The sequence below is a fragment of the Pygoscelis adeliae genome, unplaced genomic scaffold, assembly GCF_000699105.1.
Source record: "Pygoscelis adeliae isolate BGI_AS28 unplaced genomic scaffold, ASM69910v1 Scaffold4, whole genome shotgun sequence".
Classification (NCBI taxonomy): domain Eukaryota; kingdom Metazoa; phylum Chordata; class Aves; order Sphenisciformes; family Spheniscidae; genus Pygoscelis; species Pygoscelis adeliae.
Genome location: NW_008824986.1, coordinates 3,863,524 through 3,880,479, shown reverse-complemented (window position 1 = coordinate 3,880,479; position 16,956 = coordinate 3,863,524). Strand labels below are relative to the sequence as shown.

The window sequence follows — 16,956 nt, the reverse complement described above, 5'->3', positions numbered from 1 at the left end:
TCACCAAAACTCAATTTGGGGGGGAATGCTTAGACTTGATTAAAATTCACTCATTTACATATCCTGAACTTTAAAAAAAAAAAAGTATGTGTGACTGGAGTCCACTTGTCACTCGGCAAACGTGCACTGGCAGGTTTTGCATCTTCAGCCAACGCTCTAGCTCCGTGCTACACGCAGCGTAAAGGAAGACGCTGCATGGAACCGGGTGCGAAGTTGGGCATCAACTGCCAAGCACAGCAACGTTAACCCCAAAGTATTCCTTTGCAACTTCAAATAAATTCCAAGCTTTCAAACCAACTAAAGAAACAACTTTACTTTTGGAACCAGAAACTGCTTTCGTGTTTCACTATTTGTTAAGACAGTTTATGGGTTTTTTTGTTGGGGGGTTTTTTTTTGGTGACCCAAAAGCCGGTCAGACTTTAGTCGACAGACTGGGAGCAGTTACCAGACTAGTTACCATCCCCTTTTGGACATGTCACGAGCTAGCTAACAGCTGCACCTAACATTTGATACCAAATCTAAACATTTGAATAGTTTTAATAATTTAAATCCATGTACACTTTAACTTTTCAAACTAACTCCAAGAGCTGGAATTCTGCTCAACTGTCTAACATTTACCTTTATTAAATAAAAAGAGAGAAATCTTTTTTTTTTTAAACATCCATTATTTTGTGGTATTACTTGAACTGCAGAAAGCCAAGACACTATAAAAAATTGTTCTATAGAAACTCCTTTCCCCCTTCACCCAAAGTAAGTGTTGGATTATTAAAGACAGAACATAAGCGATGTTTAAATTGTTTTACTCTTAAGGAGGGGCTCTTTCCGGCTCAGCCGTTTGAGCTGTGCTCCAGCACCTCCCCTCGCAGTTCTGCCTCAAACCCGGAGAGGGCAGAGTGGTGCGCAGGAACCACGGCAGAACATTTCAAAGGTTACAACTGGAGATGCATTTGCCGTTACGGCGAACGAACGACTCGGGCCGTCAGACGTGGCCACAAACGTAAAAAATGAACACGACGAGACATTTGATAAAGTCATTTTAATGGAAAATGTAAAACCCCTTTCAACTTCAATGTACAAAGCATGTGTAACACTTGCACTTTTAACAAATTAAAGCAAGCCAATGTTTTAAAAAAATACATCATTGAATGTATATATGTATATATTTACATAGCATATTAAGTTTAATATTTAGCTTTAAAAGTTCACATAAATTTTACCAAAATGAGACAATTTTTAAATAAATTACACCTTTTGAAAACGTTTAATTGTACACTGAATAGCTTCAATAAAATACTGAAGTGTCTGCATTTAATATCTACTTTATATACTTTATATTTTACAAAGTTTACAATTATTTGGCAGTAAGTTTCAGATTATGACATGACTGCTGTGCGGACTCAGCAAGATCCCAAATGCAGGCAATAGCTGGTGTTTGTGTCCTACTCTCACAGTAACTGTCTCAATGTAGTGAAAAATATCTGAATTATTTTAGCAAACTGTACAAGTCACATTTACATTTGATCAACAATATAGCATAGAATTTTGTGGTTTTTTTCCAAAAATAAATACATCATCTTAAATCTTTGACATTTCACAAACTTCATATACATTATAATACAGGACAGCAGAATGCTGCTCAACTGTTTGCAAGTCTAACATGTAATCACAGTGGCTGTGATATGAAGCTCTACCGCTGCAGTGTCATTAACGAGTAAATACGATGACTATGTTTTCTTGGCACTGATGGTTTGTGAAGCTTAAATTAGTGTGCATACTGTTCATAGATTAGAAAAAATAACCTCCATTTGATGTTAACACAAAAAAGCAGAGAGCACTTAGTTTTCATCCATATCTTCCATTTCACCTTCATGAATCTTCAAAGCTCTCACCATTTCTTTAACTGCATGATACAAGATATTTTTAACCTGCAAGAACATCAGACAGATTTTAGTAAGGCCTACCACTAAGGAACTCTGCGAAGTAACTGCGTTTAGGACTGAGCCCCAAGCTTAGTGGATGGGAAAAAAAGGATGGCTGCATCAAGCCAGTGCAAAAGGAAACATCTTCTTACACATTTTAAAACATAACGTGAAATAAATAAAACCAGCAACTCAAGGGAGAGTCATGTACAGCCCTGGCATTCATGCCGCTGCTCATTGTTATTCTGTGTGAACAGCAGCGAGGAAGTAGCTCCACGCACTGCTCCGCATTTCAATGAGCCTGAGCATGCCCTGCCTTCGCAACAGCTTCCAGAGCAGAATTCATTTCCTACCTGCAGTTTATCATCATAATTGATTTCTTCCTTTGACAGCCTCAGCTCCTGCGTTAAGTGAAATGACTGTACAAGATGTTCTGGAGACACAAAGTCTTCAGTTACTTGAACGCAGCTGTGAAAATTTTGCACCTATCCAAAATAACAAGAAGAGGAGACTGGTAATTAGTATTTTGGGGTTTTTCTTTGGCAGAGATACCTGAGAAAAGAGTGGGCCTTGAGATGTCTTAAACCACAGGCTTATCAGACTAAAGGGCGTCTTTATACGTTTTATGTAGAGAGCAATTAAGTGTATTCGACTTATCTAAGTTAGCTTCTGGCAAAAGGTACACTTTGAACAATGCACATCTGCCTGTGCTCCGGCGCTTCTTCCTGTCGTCGGCCCCGACACTAATTCAACATACTCTGATGTGTTATTCCACCCTCTTACCAGCCGCGCAGGCACTGCTGCCGTGTACTGCTACTGCACGGCCATTTCCAGAACAACGCGCAGGCGCCGACGTCGCAGACCGACTCCGTGGCAGCCTTGCCCTGCAGGACCTGGCTCCCTGGGCCACAGAGACACGCTGGAAGCTTGCACCCACGCTCTGCCAGGCACAACTTGCCACGTTCGCTGAAAAGTAACTGCCGGTGGAAATATTTAAAAGAAAAAAGCCCCACGAACAAAGGGGCAGGTTCAGAAGGCAGGGGGGGAAAGGCACTTTCTTTTTTCTCTGAACACTTCTTCTTACTGATAAGAGGTAACTACTGAGAGAAATGGACACCATCTCCTGCCACCCAGGTCATACCTGGAGGATGGGGGAAAGGAAAAAACGCTTCCTCGTTGTGACCGGACTACCAACTCCTGTTTGTCCTCTTCAGAAACATATACATCATCAGGTTTTCACCCCTAAACCCTCAGAAATTACCTGTTTCTTCAGCATGTAAAAAACCTTGTTTCCCCAAATTCTACCTGCTCATAAAGTTGTGCAATGTCAATTCCACAAACTTACCAAAGCCTGGCGGGGTGGGAGGGAGTACCTTTGCCATCCTAGCAAACAAACAGTCCCACCCTGCTCAGTACTGATGAAGATCTGCATATTTTAAGCTCGAGCCTAGCAAAATCTGTAGTTTTTTAATGCATACTCTAAAAATTTCCATTGTGATACCTGACATTCAAAAAACCTTTGGGACCTACACAGTTGAGGACACAGCACTTCATTCAAAAACTATTTTCTTCTTCAAAACACTGCCCAAGTCTGATTTTATAAGGTTAGCTTGCCCTTTTACAGGTTAAATCCCAGAGGGTAACCCCTAGCTCAACACTAGTGTTGTACGCGGGGTTTCTGCAGCCTCATAATCATCAAGGACAAAGCAGTGCCGTTCCCTCCTGCAGATTAATCGAAAGAGAAACCATTCCGCAGACAAAGAGGGTTTGTCGATGCCACACAATTTGCAAACGGCAGAAAGCCAGGAGCAAGGAAACAGCTGCAGAAGTGCCACTGTGAGGCTCCCACCAGCGCTCAGGGAATTTCCTAGACCTTCGGCTGAAACGTCTCTGCACAGCCAGGCTGCCGGCTTCCAGCCCCCTCTCCTCGCTTGCAGGCTTCTCACCTGTTTCAAGTCTCTACTTGCCCTTGTTTTCCTTTCCACCCCATGCAAATCCCACACCACTCATTCACTTTCTCCTCACGGAGACAAGATTTTACTGATTCCCTCTCCCTCCGCTGCAGAACAGGCAATATTTGTTGCCCTCAGATCTTTCACTCTGCTGTGCCTTAAACCTCCTTCCCTTCCAGGGCCTGTCTTACTGGTGTGCAAGTCTTTGGGGAAAAGACAGATTTTACCTGGGCGGTCTGGTACTTAACACAGGAATGTCCTGCTGACAGCCCATAGCCAGTTCTTTTTATAATATTTATAATACAAGCTGATACAATGGCACACACAAATAAATATGTTTAGCAATGATTCCCCTGAGGTTCGCGGGGGAGGACTACAGCACTCCCACGACTGTGCCAGTTCCAGCTGAACTGAGAAGAGCTTCGCCCTCAGCCCACACAGAGCGGAGGCCTTCCAGCAGGGCCCTGCCGACGGGTGGAGCACCGGAAAAGCCTCAGATCTGGGCCGCGGTGGGAAAGGTGAGCAGGCAGGGAGGAAAGGGCCATCCACACCCATGGCTGCGGCTCGTCGCCGCACAGCCGTCTCCCTCCTGTCCTTATGCCGAGGACCAGCCATTTCCTGCAAGGCTCAGCTCTGGGGCCAGTGCTCAGCCCAGCAGCTCTGTATACGCAACTCCCAGACCTTTATCCTACACCCTTATCGTAACATCGCCAGGATGTCGCATTACCTCCAGCATGTTATTTTACAATACATAATCCTGCTGTTAAATCAAGATAATACCACTATAAAAAACAACATTATAATAACCTGTTCTACTATGAAAAAGTTTTGCATATAGCCTGAACAACACATTTCAATCACCAACTCAAGCGTTTCTAGCTTTTAATTTATCGCTAAAATATTCTACAAATTTGGAGTCACCAAATTAAAACCAGGGAGGGCATCCCTAGTGGACGACTGTGATACAGGATGACTTAGAGCAGAGCAGCAGAAAGCGTGAATCATTCAAAAGAACAGTAAAAAACCCCTTTTTTTAGCTGGGGAAGTTTCTAAGGAGAGCCGAGGGCTCGCTGTTACAAGTGCCAGAGAGAGAACAAGGCCCAGACGTTAGCAAAGCAGGGAACACTTCTGAGCTCCCCTACTCGCACAGCCAAGAAGAAAGAAGATAACAATCCTACAGTGCATCACTCATGGTACATTCAGGGAAGCATCTGCAGACGAGACCAGCCCAACGCTGTATCTATTTCTGGTTTCCCCCCAAGAGAGGAATTCCCCCCACAAGAGGTACTGACAAGGCTACTCCAACTGCCACAGCTCACAGGAGAGGCTCGCTCTCCCTCCCACCCCACCACTGGAACAGTTTGACTTTGCCTACTGAAATGCTCACAAGGGGGATGTGACTGCTGTCTGCAAGTACACAGGGAGGAGGGGGAAACTTGGAAAGCAAGAGGAATGCTTTATGCTACCATAAAATATTAAGAACAAGTTACTATAAAAGCTAGACATGAATCCATAGAAGCTGGGGAGGGGAAGAATACATCGAAGAAATACACACAATCGCCTCCATGTTAGAGCAGGAAAATTCTAGACCAGCACGTCAGAAGCAGCAGTGTGACAACAATCCTAACTCCAGGCTCCAAGATGGAAGTCTGAGCTACACTACGCAGTGACCACGGGCAGCCAGGCTCCCTAACTCCATCCCCCAGCCTGATTTCCTCTGCTCCACAACATTACTGATGAGCAAATAAAAATAAAAATGTTAATTTACCGCCAAATTTAGTATCAACTCTCATCCAGTTTTAATTATTAAAGATTCATGATGGGCATGTAAATCTGAAACACTTAACATGTAAACTTAACTTGGTATGTATTCTTGTTCAGACTTATTTTTAAGTGTTTAAATGTGCTTTGTATATATGAAGTGTTGGTGCTGATCCCTAAGGTCAGTATTTATGCATCTCTATAGAGAGAGTACTATACAAGTACATGAAAGAACATGATGCTTTCATTTCCTCCTACGTGGCAGATTCACAGGAACTCCTTACTGAAGATGAAAAGGTTCTCAGCTTCACCCACTAAGGCTTAAAAACACCATGTTATTAACTCCTTGGTGCCAGAAGCTAGAACATTACCATTTCAAAAGCAACCTGGCGTTTAAAGCCAAGGAGATAAAGATAAGAGTGGTCTTATTTTTGGTCCTTAAACCTATGAACTGCAGGGAAGCCTGGAACAGTCCCACTACTTGATGTTTTATATTCTGTATGCCACATGCTATCTAAAACAAATTTCCCAGTATGTTTTTTATTTTCTGTGGGTTCCCTTTTCAGTCTCGTGTCTGGGATATCTCCTTGTTTCAAGAGATCAGAGTAAGGTTGCTGAAGGATGCAATACAAATCTTATCAACTCTGGGAGTCCTAACTGCTTTAGCCTAACAGGAACTAAGAATAACATCAATGCTAAATGTTCCTTCACCTTTGTGAAGCAACATCAAGCCCTGGAGACATGGTACAGGGAAAAGCAACCTACAACAACCCCAGATTTGGCCACCTGGGTTTCGGTTTTTGTTTTTCTTTCTTTTGCCAGAAAACAATCCACACAGATCATCCAGGGTTAACATACCACCATGTAAAACCCATCTAAAGACTCAGTGGAATGACAAAGGACTCTAGTCTGGGTAAGGTACCTGTTGCTTTCAATGCCCCAGCAACTGACATAGCCAGCAGACAGATTAGGGACCTGTCATCACTACAACCCAGTCATTTTTTTCACAGAGAAAACCCTACTGCCCTGCTCACAGTGACACAGTAAGTCATTGCTTCCTCTCTGCCCAGAAGAGGCAGCGGTTGGAAGCTGATCTGCAGATGAGAAACCAAATAGCATCTTCTTCAGAAAGGCCTGGCCTCGCTTGAACCCGGGTGGAGCTCAATGATAAATCTTTAACAGCAAGATGGTTTACAACCCCTACTGCAGGGTGGGGATGCTCCTCATTCCTTGATAGTCAGCTACCTAATTAGTGGTGCTTGACAGCTGGCAAGACAGCAAGAAAGCAGGCTCCATTTCCTGTTGAAACAGGAAAAGGTTCATGGAGCAAAGAAATAAATAAATCTAGAACTGCCCCAAAATCATGTCTGAACAATTGTGCTTTCTTCTTCTTTTCACCAAGGAGAAGCAGTTTGCAGACTGTGAGGAAAAAAAACCCCACCAAACAAAATGAAGTAACAAACCCTATGTGCTAGGAGAGGCCTGAAGCTTGCCACACAAGTTCATAGGTTCTCCAGAACTGCCCTTACTGGCAGTACTTTTTCTTACATGACTAAGAATTAAATCAGCCCAGCTGCTGCAAAGGTGGTATCACTCTTTCTGATGGTAAGGAAAACTGCTGAATGGACAATGATGACTCCTGGTGATTGATGTACCTTCTGTATAAAAAGGAACTTAATGTGGAATGAGAAAACAACCTCCAAATCCTGTTACAGAAACATCTTGTTACACCCAAACTGCCTCTACAATTCTCCTACAGCTGAAGACAAAAACGACACCTGACATCCAGGTATTTTTATCTGCTTGGGTTGCTCTCCCTGCCTCTCTGGGGTTAGGTTAACTTTTGGTTTAGAAGAAAAAAAAAAACTAACCTGACTTTGCCAGAACTAACAGCAGTTTATTTAGAAATTTGCTAATGAAATTAAAAGTGGAAAAAAGTGGTTAATAATATTAATTAAAATAGAATTAATAATAATAATTTTAAAGGAAAAAAGGAACAGTATTATTTCAAGCATTCAAGTTGCTGTATGTTAGTACTTGCTAGTCATCTATACAAGCAGATGTAACTTATTATATATTCCTATACGCTAATAGCTACCATTAAAAAAAAAAATCTAATCTGAGTACAGATGTAGTTATGTCTTTGAAAAAAAGTTATTTTATTGTACTTATGTTATTTAATCCTCTGTGTCTTTAAACAGATGTACATTACCTGATGAAGTGCTCCTGCTGGTAGAATAATAGCATCACCAAGAAACTGAATAACCGTACAGGTTTTTACTCCGTACTCTTCAAGAAGTCTTTGGCGAAGTTTTTTGTTCACATACCAACTCTGATCACGTATTGGATCATGCTCTGGTAAAACTTCTAAGCCTTGCTCTTTTGCTATCTGTAAGTACAGAAAAGATCCCAAGTCACTTTCAAAAGAAGCTGAACCTTTTTCTGGTAAGTTGTAAGTATACCTAACTTACAAAGCAACACTACTGTGTTCCCCGTACTCAAAACAAGAATTTTAGCCAGGTATTCAAAAGAACCTCAAAGAACTGGGAAGTCCCACTGAACTGAAGACATATGCAGAACTCGGCACAATAATCTATGAATAAGCAACACGCTCTCTGTGTGCCTTCTTTCATCAAGAAAATAAAATCTGACCTCAAGAGCTCCTATGCTGCCAATTCCTCAAGCTTACAACCTCCAGTTTTGACAGAGACACCCAACACCACAACCTCAGCTCAGGAAAAAAGCAGCAGATAAAACTAAGGGTCATACAGTCCTAGGCAACCTGCTCTAGGCGACTCTGCTTGAGCACGGGGCTGAACAAAAGGACCCCAAGAGGTCCCCTTCCAATCTCAACCACTCTGTGATAAGAAGTTATTTTCCTACCATCCCATCAAAGAACTGGGAAAAAAATATGAACATAAAAAAAAAATACTTCCTGACAGTGGTAGACTTAACTGCAACAACCATTTCTCATCAAGTTAACCACAGGGGAACAAGTATTACCCTTAATCAATTGCTAATTAATGAATCATAGCGACTAAAGAAAAAAGCGACTAAAGATAAAAAACATAGCAAATCCATCTGTCATGACTGAGGAGACAATCATCTCATTAAAAACATACATTTTTATTCATATTGGTATTAAATATACTTAATTATGTGATGCAGACCTTGAAACTGTTCTTGTGTATTATTACCCTTCTTCTGTACTAAACGAGATACTGAGATTTTATCTCTTATCAGCAGGCAAAGTGGTCCCAAGGTCTAGTCATCAATCTCCAATTCAGTATTTCAAAAATACCACCACACCAAAAATACAAGGCGGTACACAATTCATTCTGCGTACCATGGCAAGCTGTGGCAGCAAATGACAAACTTTATTACAGTCTTAAGTGCTTCTGTTTTAAACCTGCTGCTCCAAGAGTTTCACAATATCCCTTAATTGCTCTGAAAGAAGAAATACTGAATAATACTTATTGTCCACCTATTCCCTTGCATTCCTGACTTTGTTCACAACTCTCTTTTCCAAACTAAAGAGCGACCATCTACTTTATGAGCATCTACTTTTTAAATCAACAGAAAAGCCTTGTTGTATAATTCATAATCTCCTGGAATTAGCTGTATTTTGTTTAGTAGTGCTCTTTTTTCCCCACAGTTCAGCTTGCCAAAGAGCAAATGTTTGAGTCACCAGAGGACAGCTGCCCTAGGACTGAAACACTGCCTTACTGTCCAACAGAATCTCTACTGCTGAATTTCTTAGGCTCTTCCTCCTCGCAATAGAGACCTTGGCCTCCAGCCTGTTTATGGACCCCTTTGGTTTAGCCAGTTAAAAGTCATCTGATTTTTTTCCCCACAGTAGAAGACAGTGAAGACTTCTTTTCCTCGAGCAACCACTTCAGTGATATTTTGGTGTTTCTATGTCATCCATCAAGACCGCCTTCTAGAACATGAAAACATGCTAAAGACAGAGCACAGAAAACTGCTTCCAAGATGGTGTCTCTAAATTTAACGCCATTGATGACTATCAATGGCCCAGTGGTGGATATTCATCCCATGTGGTAAGTAACGACCTAAAACGTTCTGATGTGGCTCTAACTTGTTCATCACATGCTGCCGAAGGAAGATCTGCACCGTAGCTAATGTTGAAGCAGCTTGCTGCCCTTGGGTACATTATCCCCCACCGCTTTCATCTTCAGTAAGAGCAAAGGCATGTTCTTTGAGCTAACTGACGTGACACAGAGTCCTTACAAAGATCGGTGGCTGCTGGGTTGCAAGGTCGGATTTTTTTGCATGGGACAATTCACAAAAAATTCAGCATCTGATAATGCAAGAATGGATCAGTGACAGAAAAACGTTATCCTACAAATGCTAATACTAAAAAAAAAAAAAATTATCCTTTGTAGAAGGACAAGAATAGATCTCCATGCCCTCCTGAGCGTTCAGTTTGCAGGCTACCTTTAAGAGGTGAGTACGTATCATGTTACTATTTTATTTGTTGACTGATGTAGCAGGTCAATTATAGTTTATGTGCTATAAAGAAAAGAATTTTGCTTCCCCCCCCTTCCCTAAGCATAGGGGTGGTGTTTGTGGTTTTTGCCGGCCCCCTTTGATTTACCAGTTACTTAGATTATATTTATAAAATATCTATTATAAATCTAACCTTCTGCAGAAACTCCCTTATCTTGTCAGCATCTTTGCCAGCATAAATGTGCCATAAAGCACCAGGTAATTCACTTGAATCTTTCAACCGCTTCCTTAAAAGGTCATCCAAATCCTCCTCTTCAAACTTCTTCAAAACTCCTAAGAGTCAACAAAAATATTTTTTAAAAGTGAGACAGAGGAAAAACTGAAACTAAACACCTTATTTTCGAATTTCTTGTGTGAGACTGAGCAGATAAAAGTTTGCTGAATACTACGGAAGCCCCCAGGTGATCCTCTTGTTCAATGTTTGTAATTAGTTACTAGCACATGCATGCCATAAATACCTTAAAAATAATGTTTCATTTTTAAACTTTTTTACATCTCTTGAATTTGATAGAACACATTCTCCTACCTGAAATAAACAGACAGGGCTGGCACCAAAAAATTAAAAGATGAAAAAGGTGTTTTCCTGTGGTCAGCAAAAGCAGCGCTTTGCGTGCAGTTCTGCATCAGCTAGTCAAGAAGCTAGAGCTCTCCCAATATGCTGAAGTTTTACTGCTATTAACTCAGTGCATATGCAAGTGAAAACAAAGCAAATAAAAGACAGCAAACCTTACTGCAGCTCTATTAGTCACACCCAAAATCTACATTGCTGATTATGGAGTGAGAGGACAAAAGAATAAGGGGAAAGAAACAAAACTATTTCAGTGATTTAAAGATTGTTTCACATAAGCAATGAACCTCATACAGAGAACTAACATACACCAATTTAAGCTCTCTGGTGCTGAAAAATTACATTACAGTCCAAATCCAATAGAGCAAACACAGCGCATCCAGAGAGAGCAGAATAAACAGAAAGTTTGGCAAATACATCATCCTGACATAATTGTTAGAACTACCACAGCTTCCAGAGAAAATCCTTCATCCTGCACTTTCATCAGCTCTGCCAGACCCAGCACAGGAATGGTACGTCAATTATAGGTAACGGCAAAAAAAGTGAAAAGAGTTTGAAATACCATTTCATAATTCATGAACTGCAGTGTATTTTATGCAGAATTAATGTGTGTGCAAATTCTTGAAACAAAGAATCTCCCAGGTTTAAGCAAGTACTTATGGACATCTTTCATCTGCTTCAAAAGAACGGTGCCAATTTTAAAAGTGGCAGATCGTTCAGTCCATCTACACGTCTTACAATGAGCTTCTCTTTACCTGATTTGGAAAGTACTCCATTTCCTTTCGCTATGCCAACATAAACAAGGATGTTCACGACATCAGAAACTTCAATATGGAGATTTGTGGTTCCTATATCATGGTCTTTAGTAGCAGCCACACCTATGTTACAAGATAAAATTAAGATTTGTTGTACTGCATATTCACCTTCAAACAGAAATGTGCAACAGCTAACTGAGAAAAATTTCTGAAAGTACACCAAGCATCACAGAAAAGCATTTTATGTACAGACAGGCTTTAATGTGAAAATACCGAGATACACAAACTACAAACATGCTTTTGCTGCACTCACTAAACAAGAAAATGTTACTTTTTAACAAAGACTTTGAGATATCTCTTAGCCCAGGTAACTGTCCCTATGTAGCAGCTGCGTCAGAACAAAACACATTTCAGCAGAATAAACGAAGATGTTTTCTGACCACTACATTCCTTCCCAATGTTTCAATCTTTCAGGTTGTTCAGGGCAGAATATAAGTACAATGAATACACAAGGTTATAAAACCAAATGTGTTGCATTTATGCCTGGCTATAAGCCGAGGTCTTATCCAAGAGAAATCCCCAAAGAGGAAAATTAATTTTAGTTCTAAGAGGTGAAAACATACATGCTTAAGTCAAAAGGACATTTCAGAACACTAAGCCTTGCAGCAGTATTACATAAAAGTGTCATTAATGATTTAGTTCTGCAGACCCATGCCTGGATTGCCATCGTTAATGTGTTTATTTCAAAGGACAGCTGGAGAAGGTTTTAAATCGAAGCCATCATGCTACAAATTACAACTCATTTCTTGTCCTATTACAACAATTTGTAAAACAGAATTGTACAAATTTGTTTGCAAAAGGAGCAGCTGGAAAGGTCTGAAGGAAACAACCTTTTCTAAACAGGTTTTCGAGTGTACAGCATACAATACAAATACAAATTATGAGAAAAATGCTGAGATTTATTTATAACCAGAATTATGAACACAGTAATATTTCATGAAACATTCTGTCATATGGCATTATTAAAGACAGGATCTCTCTTTGTGTAAAAGTAACTAACCATTTATATGCTTCAGAAGACTATAACAGCACAGGAAAAGATAGAAAGAAATGCAGAAGCAAATAAAACTCTCATGCCTGAGCTGCATGTACTGTTAATATGCAAGTCAGTAAAGCATTTCTCCTACGTTCAGTGAACAATTATCCTCCAAGCAAGTTCAGCTTTCTATCAAGCGTTACAACACGTGATATTCTACACTTCTAAAGGAAGAGGTAACTGCTACACTTCTAGGGCACACTCACCATATGCACTGCATAGTCTGGGTCCCAAATCTGGACGGACAAAAAATCCTGGCAGATGAGAAGCCAAGTTTAGTTTTCCTTCTGGACTACAATATTCAGGCAAGGGTAAACTTTTTAATAAGTCCTCATATCTGGAGGAGAAAAGAAGAAGAATGTAATTGAACCTGTGTCATTATACAAAGAGGGGAAAAAAACAACATGGAGAGTGACTTAAGAATATCTAATACCAAATTCAAATACCTTGCTGGCATCATAGCCTTGAAATCTTCACCAGAAGGCCAATCTTTCAATTTTAGTAGAGCTGTTTCCCCATTTTTTATCTTCTGCCGTTCTGCAAGTAACATAGAAATTACTAAAAACTAATACACTGTAGGTGTTTTACTTTTTATTCAACTAAAACATATAACTGAACTCTCAACTTGTCTATGAAGATTTCATCCATAAACCAGGAGATATTTAGTGACATTTGTTTGGTTTCTTAGTCAGACCTAACTAGTATATTAGATTATCTTTAATTCTGCAAAGGTACAAAATGTGAGTTTCCATCACATTCTCTGGAAACAGATTACCTAGAGCTGTCTTTTTAAATTAAAGTTTCTTCAAAGCTTCAAGATCCATAAAGAGTATTTTTAACTGCAGTTTCTAATATTGACCGTGTTCAGAATCAATGGAATAACACATTTAAAGTAACGTACTTGAGACATCTTCAAAACCATCCCAGAACTCCTTGACATTGGTGTTTGAAATAATACTGTCTTTGCAATTCAATATATCAGCTTGCTGGTTTCCAAAATCTAGACTAATTGACTCAGCTTTCCACAGGCTGAAGTTCATTTTCTTATGCATACCAGACACTAAAACAGGCTGTAAAAAATAAAATAAAATAAAAAAATCAATACTTATCCTTTCTGAAGCAAACACCTCCTTCAATTAAACCGGAGTACAAATGCATCCGAAACACACACTGAGGACCTTGGCCCTACTGAGCTGTGAACACTTCCTCCAACAGTAACTATACCCAAGATGTCACACACACACCTTTTTGGAATTTGAATCTCCGAAACAGTAATTTCTTTCTTATTATTAGCAGTTAACTGAAGTTTAAACTACACAAGGTTCAGATGTGGGCTATACCTGACAAGCTTTTGTTCACTGCTAACAATACATTTTCAAACATGGAGTGTTAAAGGACAAATTTGCCTCTAACAACTCCCCCAGAGTTCATACTGGGGTCACTTCATAGACCGAATGGCTCAATACCTACCCTTCCTTGTTTCCAGCACTCTTTGAAGAGCTTCCAGTTGTTGTTGTTTTTATGGTCTCTGAGCCACAAAACATGCTTATCACAGATCCACGAATACTGAATATCACTGTACAGTTTACTGCAGTCATCCTGAATACCTTTTCTATCATCCTTTGGCTCATCTTTTATTTCAGATTTTACATTTATCTTTGGTGCTCTATTTGGTGGAATCTTGTTTTCTACTACTGAAGCAATTATGTCATCAAGAATGTTTGGCATAGTCCTTCCACTCTTGCCACTCTATTAAAAAACAAACACATGTATGCTTAAACAATGTAAAAGCAAATAAAGTTAATGCAATTCCTTTTGCAGTAGAAATGACATTTCATTACCAATTAGAACCTTGCAGTTACCTACTTCCTTTGTAGAAAACTGCACACATTCTTACATGAAAAAAGTTAGAAGTACACAGTTGTTACAAAACTCAATATATTGGAATCTTCCTTTGCCTTTTCAGGTTAAGGCTTTATCTAACTTCATGGACATTTTTTCATAATACGTATCAATTATCACTATATGTATACACCAAAAAACCCCACCAGTTAATGCAAGAGTGTGTGCGCGCGTATAAAGTTTTAATTATGAATTAGTATTTAAAGCAATACAGCTATCAGACTGCTCTAACTACAATGTTCCAAAACAAATTATAGAGATTTTAAAATCCTGATATAAAAAAAAGTACATCTTGTAAACACTTACTGCTGTTCCCGTGGAGTAAACTGGAGCAAAAGCAATACCAGCATCTGTAGAACCTAGACGCAGTTTGCCTGCTGTTGTAGTTAATAAATCTCGTAAGGTCGAGCCCTGCTCGTTGTTCTGGGACGCAGGAGGGGAGCTTTTACAGTTTTGGGACTCCAAATTATCCTGGTCTTTCTCTTCCTTGGAATGTTTTCCAGAAGGACATTCTTTGTTCTCTAAAACAACAATAATCATTGGAAGTTTACACTGTTGTATCACGATGCAGACATAGGAACAGCACCAGTATCCTGCATTTTATAATGGTGGTAAAATACTGTAGCGCTAGTGCTTTATTCACCTGAAAACACACCAGAGGATGAACTAGATCCTTCAAAATGCAGTCAAACTGTGACCATGAAAAGGCCTTCCTCAGCATCTCAGACATGCAGCTGAGTGAGTACCTGTCACAAATGAGAGATGCTGTAGCTGGAAATACTGCCACATTACATATGCATTCCACTAGTGGCTCTTCTGGTAACAGATTCTGATGCCACCAGGAGAAGGCATTGCAGTTTCAAGATTAAAATTAAGGGGGAAAAAGAACATCATCTTTTCTTTTTGTTGAACAGAAAACTGTGCACTTTTTTCCTAATTAATTCAATTATGTATAACTGGTGCCCCCAAAGTCATGGACATGATATGACATATTTCAAACATATTACCTTTCTTTTCTTCTCTGGCTTTCTGCTCTGCAAGATCAGCTAACCAATGCAGTGGTGACTGGGATTCAGGCGGTGTTAACTTGCTGTCTGTGCTTACATCACTCCTCGGACTTGTATTACCATTTGTCTCGGACTTCTGAGGAGTATTCTGCTGTTGAGACTCAGGCATGCACAGAGAAATTTTATTACTGTGGTTAAGGACATTCTGCAAAACCTGTAAAGAACAAATTTATTTTTAAGTATATAACTTTGCTTTAATATATTTCAAAGACAAGGCTAGCATTTAACCATCGTATATGCAAATTAAAATGCAACTGGTACTACCGAAATATAAAAATCCACAAGAATCCGAACATCTGAACAAACTGCGATGTATATACCCATTTTAGACTCACCTGAGACACACCATTCATTGCAGGGAGCTTGCCAGCTTGCGTGCTCTGCTTGCTGGTACACTGACAATGGGATTTAATTTCAAATTTTTCTCTAATATTGTGCATAGCATCTAGCAGATCTGTCAACACTAGAAGACAATTAAGAAGAAAACCATCAGCAGCTCTCAATCATTTTGTGACCTTCTTTACAATACACACACTGTGATGATAAAACGCTATCTCCAAACCTTTTTAAAATTTAAACTATTAAAAATGCTAAATTTAACACTCAAAAATACTATGAAGACTGTCCAGTTTACCTTAAAGCTTGTGCAGAGAGAGACATGATCTCTAATTAAATAATTGCATACTACTCTTCTGAACAATCTAACCTTTACTCTGCATTCTGCACATAATCTGGCACACAACAAGCAAGCCAGTCATTCATCATTTAGTCCTTATTGTTCAACTGGTGCATCATTGCTTCATTTAGTAAAACCATCAAACTACAGACTGAAGTGAGCCACGTCCTGACAAAAAAATTAGTATGTGATCATGTAATTTAAGGCTGTTTGGTAATGGGTACGTAGCACAGAAGAACAAAACTGAGGTTACATAGGCAGTCTTCACTATACCATTTCCAGATGAGTGGTTTGCTTCACAATTTAAAACTAAAACCAGTTTCAGTCTGGAACCTGTTCTGGGGAATGTCACAATTTGAATTTATTATGGAATCTAACCAACCTTCATTTCTACCTGAACTAATATGCAACAACCCATAAAATAATGGCTGGATCTGTACTTCCAGCTTAAAATAACCTGGGAATTTGCTTAACAAGTTCAAAGGTACACTTGAGTTTTCTATTCTCTGCTCTGCATCAATGCTGCGAGAGATCACAAGTAAAGTTGCGCTAGCAAGAACAACCACACCTAACTGCACTTCTTTATAAAACTTGTTTGGTTATAAGAAAAATTCCGAGTTTTGCTGGGTTTAGGATTACCGTTCAGTTTTTCACTTATCACAAGCTCCTTTACTGCATTTTGCTTTAAGATCTTCAATCAGACGTCCAACCAAAACCATACATGAATCTTTTC

At 39.7% G+C, this 16,956-nt stretch overlaps 1 protein-coding gene across 1 annotated transcript in view; it reads right to left on the bottom strand.

The window, feature by feature from the left end:
- Window positions 1-1,835: 1,835 nt before the first annotated feature.
- Window positions 1,836-16,956, bottom strand: part of JMJD1C (jumonji domain containing 1C) — a 58,539-nt gene continuing 43,418 nt past the window's right edge. Inside the window, exons 13-24 of the mRNA XM_009325996.1 lie at window positions 15,883-16,010; window positions 15,488-15,701; window positions 14,787-15,001; window positions 14,049-14,327; window positions 13,480-13,648; window positions 13,025-13,115; window positions 12,785-12,915; window positions 11,483-11,605; window positions 10,293-10,432; window positions 7,845-8,021; window positions 2,231-2,404; window positions 1,836-1,925 (exon numbers count right to left, since the gene is read on the bottom strand). Coding sequence (XP_009324271.1) covers window positions 1,836-1,925; window positions 2,231-2,404; window positions 7,845-8,021; window positions 10,293-10,432; window positions 11,483-11,605; window positions 12,785-12,915; window positions 13,025-13,115; window positions 13,480-13,648; window positions 14,049-14,327; window positions 14,787-15,001; window positions 15,488-15,701; window positions 15,883-16,010 — 1,931 coding nt within the window. The remainder of the gene's footprint in view (window positions 1,926-2,230; window positions 2,405-7,844; window positions 8,022-10,292; window positions 10,433-11,482; window positions 11,606-12,784; window positions 12,916-13,024; window positions 13,116-13,479; window positions 13,649-14,048; window positions 14,328-14,786; window positions 15,002-15,487; window positions 15,702-15,882; window positions 16,011-16,956) is intronic.